At 34.5% G+C, this 22,005-nt stretch overlaps 2 protein-coding genes across 7 annotated transcripts; one reads left to right on the top strand and one right to left on the bottom strand.

Annotated features, from left to right (window-relative positions):
- The first annotated feature begins 10,732 nt into the window (after positions 1-10,732).
- LOC117242050 (DNA polymerase delta small subunit-like) lies at positions 10,733-12,630 on the top strand. Its single transcript, XM_033508391.1, has 6 exons — positions 10,733-10,949; positions 11,060-11,361; positions 11,439-11,649; positions 11,723-11,927; positions 12,011-12,303; positions 12,380-12,630. The coding sequence occupies exons 1-6, from the start codon at positions 10,733-10,735 to the stop codon at positions 12,496-12,498; spliced, it is 1,347 nt and encodes a 448-aa protein (XP_033364282.1). The 3' UTR covers positions 12,499-12,630.
- Positions 12,631-13,522: 892 nt separating this feature from the next.
- LOC117242048 (KAT8 regulatory NSL complex subunit 1) lies at positions 13,523-21,520 on the bottom strand. Of its 6 annotated transcripts, XM_033508388.1 has the most exons (12): positions 21,114-21,520; positions 19,717-19,941; positions 17,475-19,142; positions 16,437-16,939; positions 16,123-16,320; positions 15,809-16,034; positions 15,621-15,728; positions 15,460-15,535; positions 15,217-15,376; positions 14,685-14,905; positions 14,467-14,601; positions 13,906-14,052 (listed from the first exon to the last, which is right to left on the bottom strand). In XM_033508388.1, exons 3-12 carry the CDS (start codon positions 18,923-18,925, stop codon positions 13,906-13,908), a joined length of 3,225 nt encoding a protein of 1,074 aa, XP_033364279.1. In that variant the 5' UTR covers positions 18,926-19,142; positions 19,717-19,941; positions 21,114-21,520. The 6 variants fall into 6 exon arrangements, 5 of the variants coding, with proteins under 5 accessions (XP_033364277.1, XP_033364279.1, XP_033364278.1 ...); XM_033508387.1 differs by lacking the exon at positions 21,114-21,520 and having other exon boundaries at positions 19,717-20,281; XM_033508390.1 differs by lacking the exon at positions 21,114-21,520 and having other exon boundaries at positions 13,910-14,073; positions 19,717-20,280.
- Positions 21,521-22,005: the final 485 nt, after the last annotated feature.

Here is a 22,005-nt window from a genome sequence, read left to right as displayed (position 1 = left end):
TGTTGTGTCATCATTGTGATACGGTGTTATAATAAATCGTCGAACACCCTGTGAACGGTGAAAAGTCGTGTTCGGTCGAAGGAAGAAACAAGACGTGCGAGCTCGAAATTTCGAAGCGAGGAACAAGGCCGACGAATGGAAATACACGGATGAAAGATAGAGAAACGAAAAACCTGCCACATACACAGATAAAATAGATCCCGAATCCGTCCTAACGAGACGACGCGCTGAAAATCGACGAATCTCCCGGCCGGCGCGTATCAGCGCCGCGAGTCCGAGTTTAAGAAAAGTAGGCCAGTCTCCCGAAACGGTATTTTTCCAAGCATCCGAGAAATTATTTTTGATCGCGTAACCTCGCTCTCTGTCCACGATATTCTTCACCGGAACGCTGGTTAGACCGAAGCAAACGTGTCCATAGGGAGGCCTTCGGGTGTCGAGCTACCGAGTTTCGAGCGTTTCATTCCGTAAATCGTGACCACGAGCTCGCACGCCTTGTAAATCGATAAGCGGGAGGAAGGTAAAAATGACCGTATCTCGTGACCAAGTTTCTCAAACGATATTACGTTTTGATAGGATCGAAGTGTAAGATGGAGGAGTGGGAATAGAGGCTGACCACGACGACACGAATGCTCAGCGTTCCACCGAGAAGGGAAGGAAGAGGTATTCTTAATGGAAGAAGTATAGCGCAGCCGTGAAATAACGGCTGAACATGTTTCGAGCGTCTAGGTAAGAAAATCGATGAAAGTATAAGAAATCGAAGGGCGGCACGTTCGCGTTTAACGTTATATAATTATTTCGCGAAAAATAACATTCGCAAATTTCGACATATCTTTGAATAAATGTTATCCGTATTTAACGCAATTATCACACGAATGGAAATTACATTTGTGTAAATAAATTTCTATAACTCGAAAGCGTTCGCAAAAGTTTCATAGATGATCGATGTTGCGATATATTTGCGAAGGATGTTGTAATTTGGATAAGAAATATTTGAAACGCGACGAAATTCCAGGCAGTAAAGATTACTCGCGATTTATTAACATTTTAACTGGTAATTTATACGATTTTAGAACTTGGAAAGAGAACCGTAGAAATGTAGTAATGGTCGGTTCTAATCGTCGTTCGAGAGCGATCGAAGCTTTGCAGAATCTCGTGTATCGTCGTCGAAAGCGTTTCAACGCTTATTGCAACGATGTTATTGCGAAATACGTGTTTCAATTATGCTTCGATTTTCTATCGAGGTATATAGAACGACTTTGTGAAAAAGGTTTTACGCGCGATCGCGCCATACTTCTTCCAGCAATCGAGTAGGTTACAAGGAACGTCGGAATAAAAGTGATAGGAACGCGAAATCTCGCGACCACGTACAATAAGACATATCATTTTTTCTAATATACCCGGACGACGTAGATTCTCGTCTAAATAGATTAAAGGGAAAAAAAGAAGGAAAAGAAAAGCGAGGGGCTTTTGAAAGTCTTCGAAAATTGTCCTCGATCGATCGTGACCTACCTTATCGACAATTTTTTCGATCTTTCTAATCATTGAAAGTAATAAGAAAGTGGTAAAAAGAAGAAAGGAGGAATAGGTAAAGAGTTTAAAGGTAGAAAATCGTCGAGTCCATACATTCCGAAAGTATAATACGACGCATTAATTAGGGACCGTAGCTATCGTGTATAAATATTTACAGATATTAGGCTCGGCTATAATTTAAACGCTATATTTATTATTATATACAAAGGTTTTAACGTGTTAAAGAAAAAAAAGAACTTGTAACTCGTTCTAATCTATAATAGCATACATCTCGTGATGTTTTTTCTCGTCGAGTTTTTCGAACGTTTCGCGATTAAAAAAACGTGTGTGATCGTAGATTGTTCGACGTAGTTGTTATTCGAAAGGGATTAATAATGTCGCGTGCGCTTCTTTTCCGTGCTCTATGTGTTTTAGTTGCACATCCGTCTGGCGATGCTTCGCGTATATTAGCGGAAGTGACGTTGCCTGAAAGTAATTTTTATCCCTCTGATTGACAGGATGGAGTCGAGGCGATCTACATCGTATATTTCTCAAATAACATCGTCCCCATCGATCGCAACTATCGTTTGTTACCGTTAATCGTTATTTATATGCATTTACGGGAAATTTGCAAATACGGGACTTATAAAACTATATACGTAACTTATAAAAATATATAAAATATCCAAAGTATTACTCTTTCAAACTCTTTATAATTTCCAGTCTTTATAATTTTCAAAAAATATGAATTCGCGTCATTATTTCCAAGATAATATAATCGATTCCGACTGACTCCATTCTATCAGTTATGTCGATAAATACACTGCTCAACGTAGATAGTTAGAAAACGATCTATCGATCTTACTTGTAAACATAGATATTATTATTTAACAAATCGTAATTGAAAGTTTTCGTATATTATACGCGTACACCATGGTTTCGCATACACGACACGCGAACAATTTTCGCAAACCGATGCAACCCATATGCACCACGATGAAAGTGTGCGCAATAATTGCTTCTATCCGACCTTGCATCCGAGTTGAAGCCACTTTCTGCGTTTCAACAATTCCACAGCCGATTCTATTCGGCCGCAATTGGAATCAACGCTCCGTATCTCATGCGTGATATCGTTCCCTGTAAACGCTCTCGTAGTTTCCTAGCAATCGTTCCAACACGTTTTCTTAACACGAACGGCACATCAAGAAAATTTCTAACAGCCAGTCCTTGTCCCGAACAACAGTGGGAAAAGCGATTCGATCGATAGGTAGACTACGAATAACTTCGAATAATCTACGATTCTAATTAAAGCGCAAATAGCAATTTCTTCGTACGATATATTTGACGAAAAAACGTATTTAAAAATATCCTCTTACTTTTTAAACTTATAATTCGTAGAATTATATTGAAAAAGAAATGGGGCATACAGCAATTAAATCTTTCTTTATATAAATATATTTCACAAAAGTGAAATGTTTCAGACTACAAAATCTAACAACCACGTAACTACGCTTTATCGTGTTATTTTCGAACCTCGTAGCCCGAAGAACTAAAACCGAGGAAATCTACCACCAAATGATTTACCATATATTTTTGTACGAATGGTGTACGATATATGTATATATGTATTTTTTTTTTTTTTTTTTATATACTTCGAATCATTGATTGTACCGAGCAGTGTATTTCACCTTTCAACTCGAGATTTGAAAAAGAGTCTCGCGGTAACGCGGATGTTCCATCCCATTCATTCCCGCGGACGATCCGCATGTCGATAGTCAATTCGTCGATATTTTACACGAAAAGATAATTCCTGACAGAAATTGCCGCGTCGCCGATCTCGTGACGTTGATTCAAGTCGATTAATCGACTCTTCTAATAAAACAATTAGGAAATTCCGTGAAACGTCTGCTTCGACGTTATATGTATATTACATATAGGTGTTTTTATTCAAGGAAATTTCATTCTCGCTATCAGATGTTCTTTGCACATAGGTACCTGAAAGGTTCGACTATTTATTAATTTGTCAAGGCTGCGTAAACAATCCCAAAGAATAAAAGATGCTATTTTACGTGTCCGTGATGGTGAATCTCATAGGTATCTCTTAAGCGTGTAATTATCGTGGTACAGACGAACAGCGATTCACATATCGTCATGCGTCGCCGTCATAATTTTACTACGTGAAACTAAGTGGAACAATGGAAATCAATTTTCTTTTTGTTTTGTAAATATTCGATCAAAGATTGTCTAATAAAGAAAAGAAAAGAATAATCTACCTATAGGAAATTTTGAAGAATCTTGGATAGAAAGAATTTCTGTAAATCCTAAATACAATTTCAAATGTAAAGAAATTCGAACAGAGAATCTCCGTAAGTTCCAAGAAATCTTACACGGAGGATCTTTACAAATCCTGAGGGACGTTAGATAGAAAGTATCGGTAAATTCTGAAAAATCTTCAACAGAGAGTCTCTGCAAATTGTGAGAAGTGTCGGAGGATTGCTCTTTTCGGAGTTTTCTTACGTAATAAAATAACTACGGAAATCGCATAAACTTGCGAGAAAGTATCGGTAAATTTTGAAAAATCTGCAATAAAAAAAACTCTGAAAAGTGTTCGACAAACGAATGCTCTGAAGATCCTTATATAATAGAATATCTGCGGAAAATCCACACAAACTTGGGAGAATTTTTGATAAAAAATTCCCCTATGCTCTGGAGAACCTTCTGTAAAGAAGGAAGATAGATGTTGCAAAGCGAACCATACATATCAAATAATAAACGATAATCTTCATTATCGACGTTTACAATTGTGCATAAATGGGATAGTTATTAACGATGGCCACGATGACTGGCTCGATCGTCCGTGGACATTGATTCCGACTAATTAGAATTATAGAAGCCGATTAAACAAGCCTCGATCGAAGAATCGATTAACAACGATGATCACCTATTGGAACGATGAAATTGTAAAATATCGCAGAAGTAAGGAAAAGGAGGGGGATGGGGGAAATATTACACATGGGAAGACACGAACCAAAACAAAGAAAGTCTACACTTATTTAACAACGCACTCGATAATGTATGCGAACGATGAATACAAGAATTCGAGATCTACTTACTTATATAGATATTTATGATATTCGTGATAAACCGATAGGGTCGAAGCAGATGAAAGTTATATAAAAGGCAAAGGAAGCGTGTGAAATTAGTAGAATCGATGTCTACGCGTCGAACGACGTTTATAGAATGGGTGCATCGTCGAAGGAGAACGATAAACGTTATTATGGTTGAGTTAAACACCGAAGTTTAACAATGTAAAGATGTACAGGGTGGTTCGTCATTGATGAAACTTATTTAACGATCGATTTGGCATTGAAAATTATTCTTTTTAACTGTAAATTATAATTTTATATTATAGCTGTTCTGTTTTTTATAATAATTATACGTCTCTAATATTGCTTGTATTTTTTCGAAAGAGTAATATTCTCTTTATTATTGACTTCTGATTTCAAATAAATCAACTGTAATTTAAACACAATCGTGATCTAGTTTTGACGTTTTTCGATGCTTGATCGATCGTTAAATTAGGACCTAAGAATAACGAAACATCTCGTATATGTAAAACGAAAATTCTTGAAAATATAACAACGTTTCGATGTTCATAATTAGCTGTTTAAATAATATCTTAAAAATGCTGTCTACTTCGGGTTTCGGAAGATCATCGATAAGCGCGTTTAAAATAAGTTGTATGATTTTTATTTTTCACCAGCGAGATAATTGCCTCGACGGAAGGCGCGACGAAAATTATTCAAACACATTGTGAAACAGAAACTGGTGTTGCACAATTCCAGCCTTTCGTAACAATGTTCGCAAACTAGACGCGTAAAAGGTCTACTTTCCATCTACTAATTTACCACTAATTAGCTACCATCCGCTTATGAATCGCAACGAACGCGACTCCAAATCACTGTTGCGTGCTTAACACCACTTAACTTCGACTTCTTGGTACGAAATTGTACTAAATTATGCGCATAAAAAGTGATTAACGATGAAAAGAAGGAAAATACGAAGAACCTCTTACGCGCAAAAAATCAGCTGTAATTAAGTAGCCTGGCATTGGTAATCTAGAATTTCTGGAACAAGGTAAAAGATCTACCTTCTAAATTCTACTTTTTAAAGCTTAATTAGTCTCCGTTCAAGAAGGCGATTTCCAACATTAACTTACGACAGATAGATACTCGCGTTTAAATATTTTATCGAATATTTGTTTTTCTATAATCTAATAATTTACATAATCGTATATCCAGTAAAATAATGAAGAAAACGTGAAAAATATGTAGAACGTAAAATCGAAACGTAAAAGACTTGGAAGCTGTTTATCCTCCGTACTTGTATTTCGTACTGTACGATTAATTATTCGCGTCGATTATCTTCTCTAGAACTTATTAATTTATTTAATTATGTATTTAATAACATTTATGTATTTACCTACATAGAAAGCAAAGTTTCAACGTTCTTACTATCCCATATCGTACCAATAATACGATATATTTAATCTCGTTTTCTCTAACTTATTTATTGATATTTATAATCTTTGTGATTTCGCAACAACCAAAGACAAGATACCTGTTGTATTGATAATAAACCGCGTATTTAAACGAAAATTATTTATATCCAAAAAGAAAGAGGCATTTCATCGTTGATAAGCACACCTAAACAAACGTCGTTCGTTGAGTAGACATCTGTGAATTTGTATCTGTGAAAATCTATACGTGTAATCGTAGTAGCACTTTGTACTACAGTATTTGTCCATGTATAAGAGAAAGGTTAATCGCGTAGCATATGTCCCTGTATTTATTTGCCTGTTAGTTTTCTGTCCTGAAGGACCTAGCATCAAGATATGTACGTTCTAATATTAATAGGAAAAGAAATGATTTATTAAAGAAAAATGGAACATTTAGATATTGGAAAAAATGCCAGGGTCTATGTATAGTTGTCACTATCACGCAAGCTTTGTGTATGCATTCGTTATATGCTGGGTAGGATAGATAATCAGATGACCGAATGTTCCGAATATTCGACTCGAATGATTTCATCGAAATCCGAATACTCGAACGAACGTGCTCGATTTATTCGAATCAAACCAATGAATTTGAATATCGCCGATCGTATCAAATATCTTAAAAGATATTGGTTGATAATTTTAAGATATTTCTAATTTTATATATTATTATAGATTATTGGGAAATTTAATTGAATTATTCTTTTTTTTTTTTTGGTTCTTTTCTATTTGTTGATAAAATTTTAAATTTTGAAAGAACTCGAACGCATCGTTTGAAAATTCGAATAAATCGTAGTAGCATTCAAATAATTGGAAAAGAATTGAACAATTTTCTAATTGAATTTATTCGATCGATCGAATTATTTCGGATATTGTTTGAATGACAGATTATTCGAGTCAGAGTCCGATAAGTCGAATTCTATCGGATTCGATAAGACGATTTTTCAATTATTCAATTCATATAGTCGAATACTCGATACGAATCGAAATCTAACCTCGAGTAATCGAATATATTTCGAGTGCTCTCGGGCATTCGACTTTCAACGTGGTGTAATAACACTCCGTTGGTACATAATCACTGATTATTTAAGAAAACACGTTAAATTTTCCATGAAAGTACATAACACTATCGAATATAGCGAGCCCGTGTAGGAAAACTAAACATCGAAAGAATAACTAGAAAGTCGAGCGGGGAGATACTATGAAAGTTTAAATTTAAACTTCTTAGGTTAACAATTTGTTAACTAGAATTTTATTAAAACATGTAGGATGAAAGTATGTTACAAAAATCGATCGTTGATTTAATCAAGGATGTCGATTATTATTCTTAAGCGTTATTTTAATGTACAAACTTCGATTAATCGTTAATCTCAGTTTACACGAAGTAGTCTGAAAAACAATTGTATGCGAGTATGCGTTGAAAGATTATACTTTAAAAGATTTACTTTCCATAAAACCATAAAAGCTACAAGCTCGACATGTGTAACGATAGGAAAATTTGTATTGGAAAGGAAACTAAATTCACGTCATTATTCACGCAAAATAGAAATTAACGAACAGGAAACGATGTTCGGTGACATTTATTGTTAGACTACGGGTTTTTATGCATTTATAAGGAATTTGAAAGTGCAAAATTTCAGAGAATGCGCATAATGTGAAAGAATGTATAAATCATCCAAAGTATATCGCTTTCTATAATACTTGGCAGATGAAATAATATTTTACCAAGTCTGTGCTTTTTTAACTATATTATCAAAAAAGTGAATTTCCATAAAAATCAGCAGTCTAATTATTATGTTAATCGAATCTATCGTGTGTAACGTGATTTAGAAAAAGAAAGATAGCGACGTATATACATATTACAAAACACTCTCTAATAGAAGACGCCCGAATTGTGATATGTTTATAATGTTTATAAGCCGATACCTGTTCACGGAAAAAATTCATTCAAATGGTGGGCCGTCGTTCAGCAATTGCTTCGCGCTCAGCAATGTCGTTTACACCGCAACGATCTGCAACGATCATTTCTTGTTCTTCACACCTGGTTATTGCACGTACACTCGTTAGCCGCGCAAACGATTACTGACACGCGCCATATTTTATCAAGATATCGATACGATTGTTACTTCGAGCGATCGAGTTATATTCGGACGGGTATATTCAAAGCGTACCAAACGCAACGATTCATTTGAATTTTTCATTAAGAATGTTCAATTTTAATTCGACAAAAGATTTTCCATGCAATTTAATAGATTGGGTACGTTTTATAAAAAAAAAAAAAAATAACGTGATAATGTTATTGCGTAGTTTTCGAAATATAAATTTTTAATTTACTTTTATCATGAATTTCGACACTTTTTATCGCAAACGTATCATCGATCTTTCTCTTGATCGCAATACTGAAACATTTTCTTCCGTGAACAAACATCGTGGATCTTGTTAAACAATGGAAATTATTCCGACAAATTCACACATATAACTAGAGTAAGTACGTGTGTGAATTTTCAATTCGATGTACGTATACACATTGCACATATTAGGTGAAATTGTGTAGAAAATGTCGTTAATTGAGAACAGAATTAATTGAGGATGAACATTAAGAAAAACATTAATCCTCGTTACTTTTAATTCTATTAAATTAATTTAAATTTTTATTTTACAAAAAATATATACATAAGAAAGAAAAAGAAGAATCTAACTGTTCTTGATTGACGATCTATTCTTGATTAATGTCGTAACGCATATTTATATACTTGATGTTGCGAAACATCGCGACCGACAAAGCCTCTCGATCGAAATCGAGGAAGCGATAGAGGACAACTTCAAACGTATGGTTCGATGATAAAAAACGGGGACGTGCCGGAAAACTATTTAAAAAAGAATCAGACAGAAAGAGTGAAAAAAAAGAAACAAGAGAAACCGGCTGATTTACTTTTACTCAATTTTAATTGAACACATGCGTAAAACAATGAACACTTCATCCTCCGCCAACGGATATAAATGCGAGATTTAAAGTCGCCAATACGCACGAGTCATGTGTTTAAAAGAAGCAATTACCCTAAAAAGAATCGCGCGTAAGAATTACTTACTAGGGTGTTTTCGTTGAAAGATAAAAGGATAAAAAAAAAGATAAAAATCCCAACGTATTTACGAGGTAGATAATAAAAACAACAATAATAATAAATAATAATAAATAATAATATTTAATTATGATAAAGTAATAATGATATAATAATAATATTATTAATATTAATATAATTATAAATTAGTTGCAGCTTTCTGTGTAAGGTTATTGTGATATTTAAAAAGAAAAAAAATAATAACTTTACCGTAGCGATATAAAATTAATTCAGAATTAAGAATCTGATATTTAGTGAGCAAATAAAAAAGAAAGAAATAACCAGTATGTCGACGGGGCTTTTGAGTGATGCCTCTCCGCGATCGATTCAATATGGTTACGTATAGAGAATGGATAAAGAAAAAAGAAAATACAGCGACCCGTGAGCGGCCGCGTCTCTCTCTCTCTTTTTTTTTCGTCACCTTCTTCACGGGCGAGGTTAGAACGACAATCTTAGGCCTCGTCAAAATACTGCCGGATACATAAGGACATTCCGAAAATCGGTCGCAAACTAACGCCAGCTGATTAGATTAAGCTATTTTTTTTGCAGTCGAATTCGAATGCAAACAATTACAAAAAAAAAGGGCAAAGTAAAAGAAATAGACGGAGGAAACAGAAAAACGAAAAGATTTTGATCGAGCTGTTGCACGTATTAGTGCGAAAGAAATTCTTGCGATTTGCTTCGATTATTCGGAAAGTCCATTTTGCATCTGGATCAATCCGTCCATAATATGTCTCACGCTTGAGGCATTTGCACAAATCTGTGCATATTAATCATTGGGACTACAAAAACATATCATCATATGTAATGGTAATGATACCGTATACATATATATACATATGTATACATATATATGCACATATATATACATATATGTACATATACATATATATATATATATTTAAAAAATATTAAGCAATAAGATTTTATTTATATGCCCGTAGAAGAAAAAATTGAATGAACAACTGCATATCAACACGTGTGTCTGGGCAAGGATTAGCTTATACATGATATATATATATATATACACATATATATATATAATTAAAATATAAATATATATATGTATATTAATATATATACATATATATAGGTATATAATCTTTACTTCGTCGTTGTCAGGCGTTAATGTTAAACTTAATTATCATTAATTAATTATTAGATTGTGAAAGAATTTCTTCAGGTTCTAAGCAAGATTTGGAAATAATAAAACGAGTAAAATACATAGCTTCAAGTGGTTTTTTTACTAGTCCCCGCATCATTTATTATATGTTTTACTTTTTTATATTACTTTTCCTTTCTCTTTATTTCAAATATTTAATATCAATTGATAGGAACGTAAAATATTTTTGGCAAATTTTGTACACTAAGACAAAGTTGTAATAAAGCTAAAAGATATCTATTGTATTTCAAACTTTCCATACAAGTGGTTTCATGGTGGCGCTAGTGAGATTAGCGTTTCAGACCAATTTGGCGGTAAAGCCGGTATAACCGAGTGATAGCTGAACGTAAATTATTTCATTAAATTTCGCATATATCTGAGTCAAAAATGGTTCATAAAACTAAAAAAGAATGTAATGATTTATTTGTGAAGCCGGGAAAAGAGATGCCAGAAGTATTTGAAAGGGAACAAGCTGATTATAAAGATCTTTCGAAAAAGTTTGTAAACATGAAAAGTGACTATTCTAAACAATATGCGCACATATACTCTGCTAGACTTGCCGAATTAAGGGATGTTCTAACTCCGCGTGTTAAAGCTAAATGGGGTATGTTTATTAATTTTTCTTATATTACAAGGTTATGATCATATAATAAAAATATATATAAAAATCTTCTTATGGATAATATAATGCGTATAGTTTTCTTTCTCGCACAGGAAATGTTCCGATTGTCAAATTGGCCGATTTAGAAAATTTAGAAAACCAACAGTGCATAATAATTGGCACATTGTATAAACACCAACCATGGAAACCATCAATTTTAAGGGAACTTAGTGAAGAACATCAGTTTAATGTTTCCTGTTCTAAACCAAATTATTGCTCAGAGAAAGATCAACCATTTCTGGAAGATGAAATGTTGCGAATTAAATTAGTAGGCCAGCAAGTTGATTTAAAGCAAATTATTACCGGAGTTGTTTGTGCTGTATTAGGCAATGAAAATAGTGATGGCACATTTATGGTAATTTTAATTCTAGAAAAGTATAATTATTGTTATATTTTTCTTATGTTTAACGTAACAGTGATAATTCTATTTAGGTAAAGGATTGGTGTTTTCCTGGATGTGCGCCAAAAGAATCTTTAAAAGAATGCATATCACAAAAGAAGCTGGTGATAGTATCTGGATTAAATTTATCTAATAATTGTGACAGTTTAGGGATCTCCCTTTTTATGGAATGGTTGTGTGGAATGGCTGGTAATGTAACAATACAAAAGGATAATACTTCTATTGTTCGACTCATTATAGCAGGTAAATCACATTCGCTATTATAAAAATTATATATAGTACTATAATTGTATAATACTTTATTGTCTTTATTAAGGTAATACCATAAAAAATAATGATACATCACAGGCTGCAACAGACGTAGCTAAAGGACTTGGAGAAGCAATAAAATCTGTAGATACATTCTTAAGTAATTTAGCAACATGTTGTTCTATTACTTTAATGCCAGGAGAACACGATCCCACCAACGCTATGTTGCCTCAAAGACCATTTCATCCTTGTTTACTGCCTAAATCATCTAGGTTTGTATATATCGAATTGTATAAACAAGTAATTACCACATTTTATTATGTATACACAAATTTATTCTATTTCAATAACATAGACTTGAAAGCTTTAAAAGTACCACAAATCCATGGATTAGTAAAATTGAAGGCCGAATAATAACTGGTACTAGTGGTCAATCAATTCGAGATATCATTAAAGTAGCAGGTGAAACTGGTATTTCAGCTCTTGAATGGCTAGAAAAGACCTTATTATGGAGACATATGTGTCCAACTGCTCCAGACACACTATTAGCTTGCCCATACTACAAGAAAGATTTGTTTATTATGGAAACATGCCCAGATATATATTTCGTGGGAAATACGGACAAATTTGAAACGAAATTGTGGAAAGGTTTGTAAAATATTGTAGCAGAATAAAAGCTACGATTTTTACTAAAATAAAAAGCGATTAATAATTTAATTTTTAGGTGATGAAAATCAAATTGTTAGATTAATATCTGTTCCACGTTTTGATACGAGTCAGACTGCTGTAATAGTAAATTTAGAGAATTTAGATACCCAATATATTTCCTTTAGTAATATTTAAATGAACCTTAGTCTTTCAACTGTGAGGATATTAAGAATATTAACTGTGTATATCTTAATTCTGATTCAGCATAAATTTTATATGAACATATATGTAAGATTTTTCAAATAAAATTCAAATATTATTAAAAAATAACAAGATTGTGCAGAAACACACATTTATTTTAATCCTGTTTATTTTATATTCATGATGTGATAAATTAAATTTCATGTAACATTTTGATATAATTTGTGATATTAATCAACACATAAATAGTAAAAGTAAAACATTTTCTATCATTGCCTGTTTATTTTCATTCAAAATGTGATGTACAAAATCTAAGCGCATGACTTTTAAATATAGGTAGTATGTTTGACTAAATATAAAATATGTAATAAGAGAGAAATTACATATAATATCACAGATTATTAAAAAATTATGAAATCACAGTGACGTAAGATTTTGAACATGTAACTTAAACATGAATTCATGCTTTATAAATTATAAATAAGAACATAACAGTCAAAATACAGGGTACAATTGTTTCTTGATAACAAAATATTATACGTCATTTACTTTTAGTACTTCATTTCTTTATAAAAACTAAAATTTAATAAATATATCAACCTTCTGTAGTTCTATCTTCTTACCTGTAGATAACACAAAATCACGTAAAATGCATAAATTAAATGTAAATGATCATATACGTGTCCTTTTAAAATTTAATAGGTAAACTGCTTTTGACTGTTATATGAGATGCAAAAATTATGAAATCACTTGAAGAAATGATAAACAACGTAAGAGAAGTCAAATATAGAAATATAACGATGTACACAATATAGACATATATACAATACATTATTATGTGTGTTCGTAGTAGTTGAATTTTTGTCGAATGGATGCAATTATTGTACAATGAACATCGCTTCGTCGTAACTAGAAAAAATATGCAACATCGAAAGATAATGCTACAGAACATTTTAGTTGGCACTTTTATTTAACGTAAGAATTTGATTATAATATAAATACACTTTTTTATTTTTGTCTTTTTTTTTTTTAAATATAAAATCGTCTATTTCTGGTCATATGAGATTCTAACTGCTGAACGACTATGTCCTATATTATCGGTTATAACAATGAAAGAAAAATATAACAATATCCTTATCCTAAATAAAAGGATGATAGTCCCGTACAATTCTAATGCTTTGGCCGAAATAGCAATACTTAAAAAGCAATTATCAAGGTTTCCCATTAATTTAAGCAGAATGAAGTTATAAAATTTATATTTATAATACACTTTACAGATTCATAATACCATTAACTTAAGGTGCATGTTACATGACCGACAGGTATATATAACAATTGACAGGTAGCTTCTGCATATAGTAACGACGACGTAGACATACTGTATGTATTAAAGACTTTATCCTATCTTTTAGCCGTTGGACGTATTCGTTCCTTTTCAGTATCCCTATCGTCAGCTACTGTCCATTCAGGATCATTGGGATCCTCACCCTCTACGTCACAACAAGCTGATTCTGTCGAATCTGATTCTGGAGAATCCATTTCCCCATCCTAGAAACGAAATATTAACGTCTACCTAAATAGTTATGAAAAACTATTTTTTCCAACGGTTATTCTGCATATATTACAAAAACTATATTTAAATGTACAAGCTTGTAAGAGCTGAAAAAAACAATCAGCAGGCTAATTCGTCAAAATATTCTAATGCTTATAAAACTCATGTAAACGCAATGCAGTCTCTCTTAAATATTACTAAAATCTGAAATATGCGATAAAAATAAAATCAATTGTATTTAAAATAGGAAGCATCAAATGACACTGCTTACCAGGGATAGCCTCGAGGAGCCATGAAAGTTGGCTCAAAGTTTATATTAATAATCAGTACGAGCATTCAGATATTTCTTTCATAATAAAAAGTTCTGATAATTAACACTCAAATATTTAATACAAACACAGTGTACGTACATCGTCCGCTTTTTCTTCATCACGGGAACAAAGAGATGCTGAAGAAGCTTGCCAATGCCCATCTGGCATCACTTCCAGCATTTTGTCATACACTTCTTCGGATAATGGAAATATCCTTGGTTCATACGGCAAAATCTAACGAAGAACAGTATACAATTTTTTTTAAATATTCTGTTTTGTATTTAAAAACGTACTTTAATCAGATCAAAAAATAATACCTCATTTTCATCTTCATTTACCGAAGTACCAGTGTCGTCTTTCCCCACTCTTAACATAGGTGCAGTACGACGCCGTAAAGCATTTTGCAAAGCAGATGATCGATGCAAATTATCAGAGTTATGTTGATGTTCTGATTCTTGAACTTGTGGAGTTGCAGGAGGTGACGTAATTGGTGACATCATGTCACCACCAAAATCACTTGCGTGTGGAGACATAGGATCTAACGATTGAGAAATAATTTATAAATTACCTGAACACGAGAAGATTAATTGTAGGTAATTTAAATTAACACGTTAACGCTGGTGCCGATATTCATGGTTTTCTCTGTGGGGTGGCGCCCGAATTCACTGTCTGCTTCATAGGGCGGCGCTGAGTCACTACTCATTTTGTGAAATACATGTGTAGCCGCTCCTCGGGACGGACACGTGTGACCCGCTGATGGGGCACGCCGCCTCACGGAACAGGCACGTGCGACCCGCAGATGGGTCGCGCCAGCATCAACGTGTTAAGTAAATTATAATGTACAATTACCTGGTGTATTCGCACCACTATCTGCTCGACTATCTGTCCTACGATTATGTCGAATACGAGACTGATGTGGCATATTCATATACGTCATAAAACGTTTGTTTTCTTCTCGTTCGCTTCGTTCATGTCTTAAAGCTATAGTTTCGTCTGACATATCTTCGAACTAAAGATAATGTATAGATATATTTAATCTCACTGGTGTAAAATTATTTAAAATTTTATACTTCTGTAATTAAATGTACTTACATCACTGTCTTGACTAGGCCTATGCATAACACCATTTTTAATATCCAACTTTGAAGGCTCTTCGCATAACCTCCACCTTGAAGAAAAGAAAAAAAACATAATGTAACATTAATAACTACCCACTTGAGATACAAAAATGTATTCAATAAAATGTTACTTACTTTGGTGTTAATATTTCTTTGTATTGTAACTTTTCAAGCCTAGTTGAAGCAGCTACACTATATGGTATAACTATATTATCAATATCGTACGAATTTTGCCTCAATCGTCTGAAGCAGAAAAAATTTTAACAATTTTAATTATATGTTTAATGTATATTTTTTTAATAAATGTAATTAATAATACTGACCCATGAGAATTCTTTTCTTTAACTATGTTCTTCTCTGTAGTAGAAGCAATAGTGTGATGTAAAGGAGAAGGCACTGGAGATGAATGCTTACTAGAGCTGGAAAGTGCACTAATATCATCATCATCTTCAGTTGTCAGTTTCTGTACCCTCTTCCTACTTAAACCATGAACACTTCTATCATGACCAAGCCTGTTTCTTTTTCCTTTTAGCATCTTCTTCTTAATTCCTACATAAAGAATATCAACAAACAAAGATTAAAAAGACTAAAAAAGAATTCTTTACTACACGATTGTATGATGCAACATGTTACATACTTGCGGTAAGAATACTTGAGGATGATTTTTTTAACCGAGCTGCTGCATATTTTGCTCTGTGCCCTGGAAGTTTCTTATTTCTCCTTTCATTGGTATCTTTATCTTTTAAACGTGTGATCCGTAAATTTCCCCTTAACATTTTTTGTTGCCACTCCACTGTTTTCATGATAGCATCAAGATGAGTTCCCTGTGTGATTTCTGCACAGCAAAAGGTTACATAGATTAATGTAGATTCTCAAAAACCTTATGCTACACATCATAACAAATTATATCTTCTTATCAAGGTATGTACATATACAGAAATAATGTTTTACCATCAGGAAATGACAAAACAGGATGAAAACTAGGATCCACAAGTGCAACCCTTTCTTGTACAGACATTTGTTCAATTGGTTCTTGCGGTTGCATCGGATCTAATCTTCCAGTGCATAAAGCACATGGTGGTAATACACGATCGCAGTTGCATCTTACAGTTGATGCTTTCGCAGCACGTTTTGAGACTTCATGTAACTTATCTAGTTGTAATAATTTCCTCTTCCTGTAAAAACTCCAGACAAAAGGCCGAGTCCTACTAGCAGGTAATTCACCTTCTGGTGAATTATAACGCCCTGTAGAACCTGGTAAAACACCACTATACCCATTCACTGTTTCTGCATTATCAAGTATCACTAAACCCTTGTTAGCTCTAATATGCCGTTGCAATTCATTATGCTGTCTAATCCTATATTCCAAATCCGATATTTGTGCTTGCAGCCACGTCCACCTTGCTGCTACACCTGCACGATCTTGAGCATACCTCCATGCTGCCCGTTTTGATCTACAAGTATTATATAAAAACATAAGAAATAAATTAGTAAAGAAATACTAACCGACAAAGTAACAATCGATATTTTGTTTAAAAATATTTTATCAAGTAATTTATAGTAAGTACAGTTGTATGTATCGAAAATATTTGAAATGTTACTATAAATATTGAAATAACATATACCTATTGTTTTGTTTTTGTTTATTATCTATTTATTTCTACTACATTTAATAATTATCTTTAGTAGTAATGTACATAAACTCGCCATACTAAGCGACATAATAGTCAAATAAAATTTATCTAAACCGGCCCAAAATATTGTTCGGTTTCCAGTTTTTTATAAACTCAAATACGTGTTAAAAACAAAGAAGTTTAAAGGAATACTAAGATAACAGTACTAAATTTTGCATTACAAAATTACTCTAGGAAATAAAATGTACAAAATTATTTTAAATTCACAGATTACATTCTATTAAAACTATAGGGAAAATAGAATGGTCCAAAATCTAAACATGGATTTCTTTTTATAAAAGAAATTAAAACTTACATAGATATTCTTTGTTGATGTGGATTGTTAAATGACTGCATTTCATCACAACTTTCTCCGCCACTACTCGATGCAGTACAATCAGAGTCAAGATTAGATTCCACAATATGTAATTGCGAGGCTAAAGGTCCTGCCACACTTTCTACTTCTTCGCCTCTAACTTTAACTTGAGGTGTACCAAACACTGACTGACGGTTGCTATTATTACCAGAAGTACTACCCAAATTGTCACGCGATCCATCACCAAAATATCGGCAACACAATCGCTGACGATTCACACTATTGCTCTGGGCAATACACATTTTCTCAATTTTTTGCAAAAACGAACTCAAACTACTACTAATCTCAGGAAAGTTTTTAACATTAGACTTAGAACTGATATTAACCAACTCTTGAAAAAGATATTTTTTCACTCCATGATGAGCAAGCTCAAGAACTCCAGTATTTTCTTCAGCAACATGCCTGCCTATTATTCTTGCTTGAAGCTTCCTCAGTCTTCTTAATAAAAATGCACATTTCCTTTCACTCTCATGTTGTTTTTGGGCAACAATATCTTGCTGTAACTTTAAGGTGTTGACTTTCTGCTGGTCCACAGCATCAGCAATATTGCAAATACTCATAACATCAACATCAAGTAAATCTCTTTCAAAGGAAGGAAATCCTTCTTCAGGCATAGAAAACATTTCAACTCCATCCACAGTGCTTTGCACTGGTTCATTACTACCTGTAGATATATTTTCTGCATTTTCCACACCTTCAATAGATTTAATAACTTGTAAAATCTCCTCAACATTTTGTCCAATATCACCAACATTGCCCATGTTACATTGTTCATTATCCGCAGTTATATCTGTACCAAAGGCCATTATTTGATCCACATCCAGACTTTTATTATCTCCTACTGTTTCTGAGCCCACCAAAGGCAAATCTGCGCTTGATTTCAAAAAACCCATATTGTCCGCTTGATCACCCATAGATGGGTCGTTCATTATAGTATCAGTCACCTTTTTCCCTGGACTGCCCGTAATGTCCAGCTGTTCGCAGTCCTGTTTTATTAATGCCTTCTTTGTAATCAAGTCAGATCCGTGCGTAAATGTAGACAAACTATCAAGATCATTGGCATATTTCGAGTTGATGACATCACGAATGAGGTCTTTGGATATACCATGTAAGCACTGTTCATCAATCTTTGATGGTTGGACGTTTGCAGAAACAACAAATTTCGCCAGAATTTCACGATTCTGGCACAACTGTGTAGCCTGCTCTGGGGAAAGAAATCCACCAGCTGGAAGGGAAGGGAGCAAATTTTCAGGCTTTTGAGGACCACCTTCCGTCAGAGCAGGGGCCATCACTGCCACTGACACTGCCAGTGCTGCGGCCTCGACATCCAGAGGCTCCCACGTGCGTACGCACCCACACCTACACTTCACATGTGCTGTTCTCACTCCCATTCATCCATTACTGATTTATTGTCCTGCACTTGTATTAACTATTGTTATGCTTTGGAATAATTTCTTTCTTCTGTCTTATTTTCCTTTTGAACCTTGTACTCTATCTTCATTCATTCCACATTTAATATTATGTTGTTTCAACAGTAATCTCCATCCTGTGTAATTTCTTCATTTCTGTGTTTCATTTGCGTGTTGTGGACCAACTCATAACCTTAATCTGCAAATAAATATACAAAAATAAATATTTATAAGATTATATATATTATTATTTAGATTAAGATTATACATATATATATATATATGTAACAATTACTTTGGCTCTCCGTTATTAACATTAAGATACTCATTATAATACATCTAAGGAAGTATATTTACAAGAATTAAGACTAAATTTACTTAAATGCAAATGGCATACACTGAATAAATTAATAGTATACATAACAAATGTATTTGTATCTAACAAAATACTACGTTATTATATAAATCGCAAATTACACTATTTAATTTCCTTTTCAGCATTCATATGTTCATAAGGTACAAGCTGGCTGTCATTTACCAAACGTTTAATAAAAAACATCAAATAAAAAATGCATAAATAAACAAGTCATTAGTAGTTAGTATCACGAATACCTCAAAATAGAAGCAATTTTAATGCATAATTAATTAGTATATGTACTAGTGATCAGCATCACGTGAAACAATTTTTATTTCGAAATATCGAAAGCGAGAGGGAAAGGCCACCGATACTTAATTTAATAAAGAAGCAAGTAAAGCATACAAATTCCGCTTACCTTGTACTCTTCGCTCGAAGAATAGGAAGGAAGCCCGTTGAAAATCGCAGATTCTTCAAACCGATACTCCTCGGTGTGGCAACATCCAAACACGCGGAGTAAGCGAAGAGGAACGTCAGAAAAGCAAGATCGTTCTTCCCACGAAGATATATGTTCCAATATATGTCGGATCACAGTATTGGAGCGGTGAACTTCGAACGTAGAGTAAGCTGAGACGGTAAGCGGCTGCCGGCGAATAACGATATCAATGCGTTATTAAGAAATTGGAATGCGATGAAACAAAACGCTGCTACGCGTTTGTGAAAGAAAGTCCCGAACACTGTGTTGTTTGACGAAATAACGAAGGACAGAACGTTGAATAGAAGTGATTAAGGAGGTAGGAAGGAAGCTTAATCGAAGGTAGAAATTTCCGGTCAGCACTATGATACGGAGTGTTGCACATAATTACACTAGATATCACTACCAAGTATACATGTCGTGGAGATTAATAACAGATATGCTTGCATCGTTTGACGCATTCCCACGTGATTACTCGTCGCGAAATATAGAAAACAACAGCAGTAGTAGTAGTGGTAGTAGCAGCAATAGTAGCAGCAGCAGCAGCAGCAGCAACAGTAGCAGCAGCAGCAGCAGCAGCAGCAGCAACAGTAGCAGCAGCAGCAGCAGCAGCAGCAGCGGTGGCGGCGGCGGTGGCGGCAGTAGCGGCAGCGTTTCCTCGTCGTGGCACGGAATTGGAAAACAAAGATAAAAACATGCCGCACAACACCACCGCCGTCCTCGTCCTCAACAGAGGAGGCAGTTCTTTCTCGTCAGTTGTACGTCGTCTATTGCATAATGACGCGCAAGATTTGTATCCCCGGCAAAAGACACTGCTATTATACGAATCACTTCGCGTATTCACCGATGTCCACGTACGCGAAAAACCTTTACACATACGACTTCCGCAGAGATGTCGAAGGCATCGAGAGGTATTATATACACCAGAGGGAAAGGGAAAGAGAGTGAGAAAGAAAATGAGAAATGTACGTGTATGTGCGTGCGTGCTTGCGCGCGCGCACGTGTGTGCGTGTGTGTGCGTGTGTCAAAGAGAGAGAGAGAAAGAGCAAGAGAAAAAGTTAGAGCGAGATAGAAAACACGAAACAGAGAAAGATAGGAGACACTAACGTGCTTCGCCTCGTGAATAGCGTAACCACGAGACGGTGCGTTAAACGCGGACGTAGGCGCGTTTACACGGTCGAGCTAACGTTCGGTACGTTAAAATGTAATTGAAGATAAAAACACGGGGAAAATGAGGCAAGCGGCTTCCTTCGCGGTACTCTCGTAGCGTACAATGGCGGAGCAAAAAACAGATTCGAAGGCAGCTTCTTTTGGCCAGTTTCCCCTTCTATACCGCTCACCTCGGTTCGGTGGCGCTCGACATAATCGCACATACACCCATCGAGATCCACGAATAATCGAGCGTTCCTTCAACACTTCACGCAACACGGCACGACTTTCATGCAACTCGCGTTCGGATATATAAATGTCCGTCACACCCAATGCACGATAATCCCTTACGATGATTCTCTTGTTAGAATTAACGCGCTTACTCCCTAACCGTTTCTGCGTCTCTTCTTGGTTATTGGTATATACGATGTTTCCGGTGAACCGAGAGTTTCCTTCCTTAATTACGGACACCGACGTTGATTTTATGGTAAGAGTCACACGAGTAACGCGAGCTATTTATCAATAATATATAGGAAATTCGACCAACTTCGGTGTTACTGAAGCGGGATCGACCAATACTGCAGTGCTGCTGCCGGATGTGGCCTTCGTGCCACGCTGCCCAATCGGATTCATTTTCTATGTATAATGTCGGCGGTAAAGTCCAATTCGCAGCTCGATACCGTGAATGCTAACGAAAAACCCTAGATTCTGGTTGAGATACTTTTCCCGCTTCTTCCATATACTATAGCACACCTGCTGATACACGTTAATTGCAAGCTCCTGTATACCGGAATTATGGCATCGCGTTTAAAACAACATAATGTTAATTCTTACACATATTTATGTACAACTTCAATTAGTTACGTGTAATTAATTTGTCTTCTTAGTAGAAATTGTTCTTACATAATAAGAAAATTAGAACGTAACTTGATAAATGTACTATGTAGAATATTACAATAAACAATACGTGATGTGTTGAAATGAGCTACATTTATTTTCATTCTGATTCATAGCTATATATATTGTAGTAAACACTTGATACGTAATCAATTTTTTGCTTCGTAATGTTAAATTGTTATACAA

This window comes from Bombus vosnesenskii, unplaced genomic scaffold (genome assembly GCF_011952255.1).
Source record: "Bombus vosnesenskii isolate JDL3184/JDL3185 unplaced genomic scaffold, Bvos_JDL3184-5_v1.1 scf7180000016263, whole genome shotgun sequence".
Taxonomy (NCBI): Eukaryota; Metazoa; Arthropoda; class Insecta; order Hymenoptera; family Apidae; genus Bombus; species Bombus vosnesenskii.
This window is presented reverse-complemented; position numbering and strand designations above follow the sequence as displayed.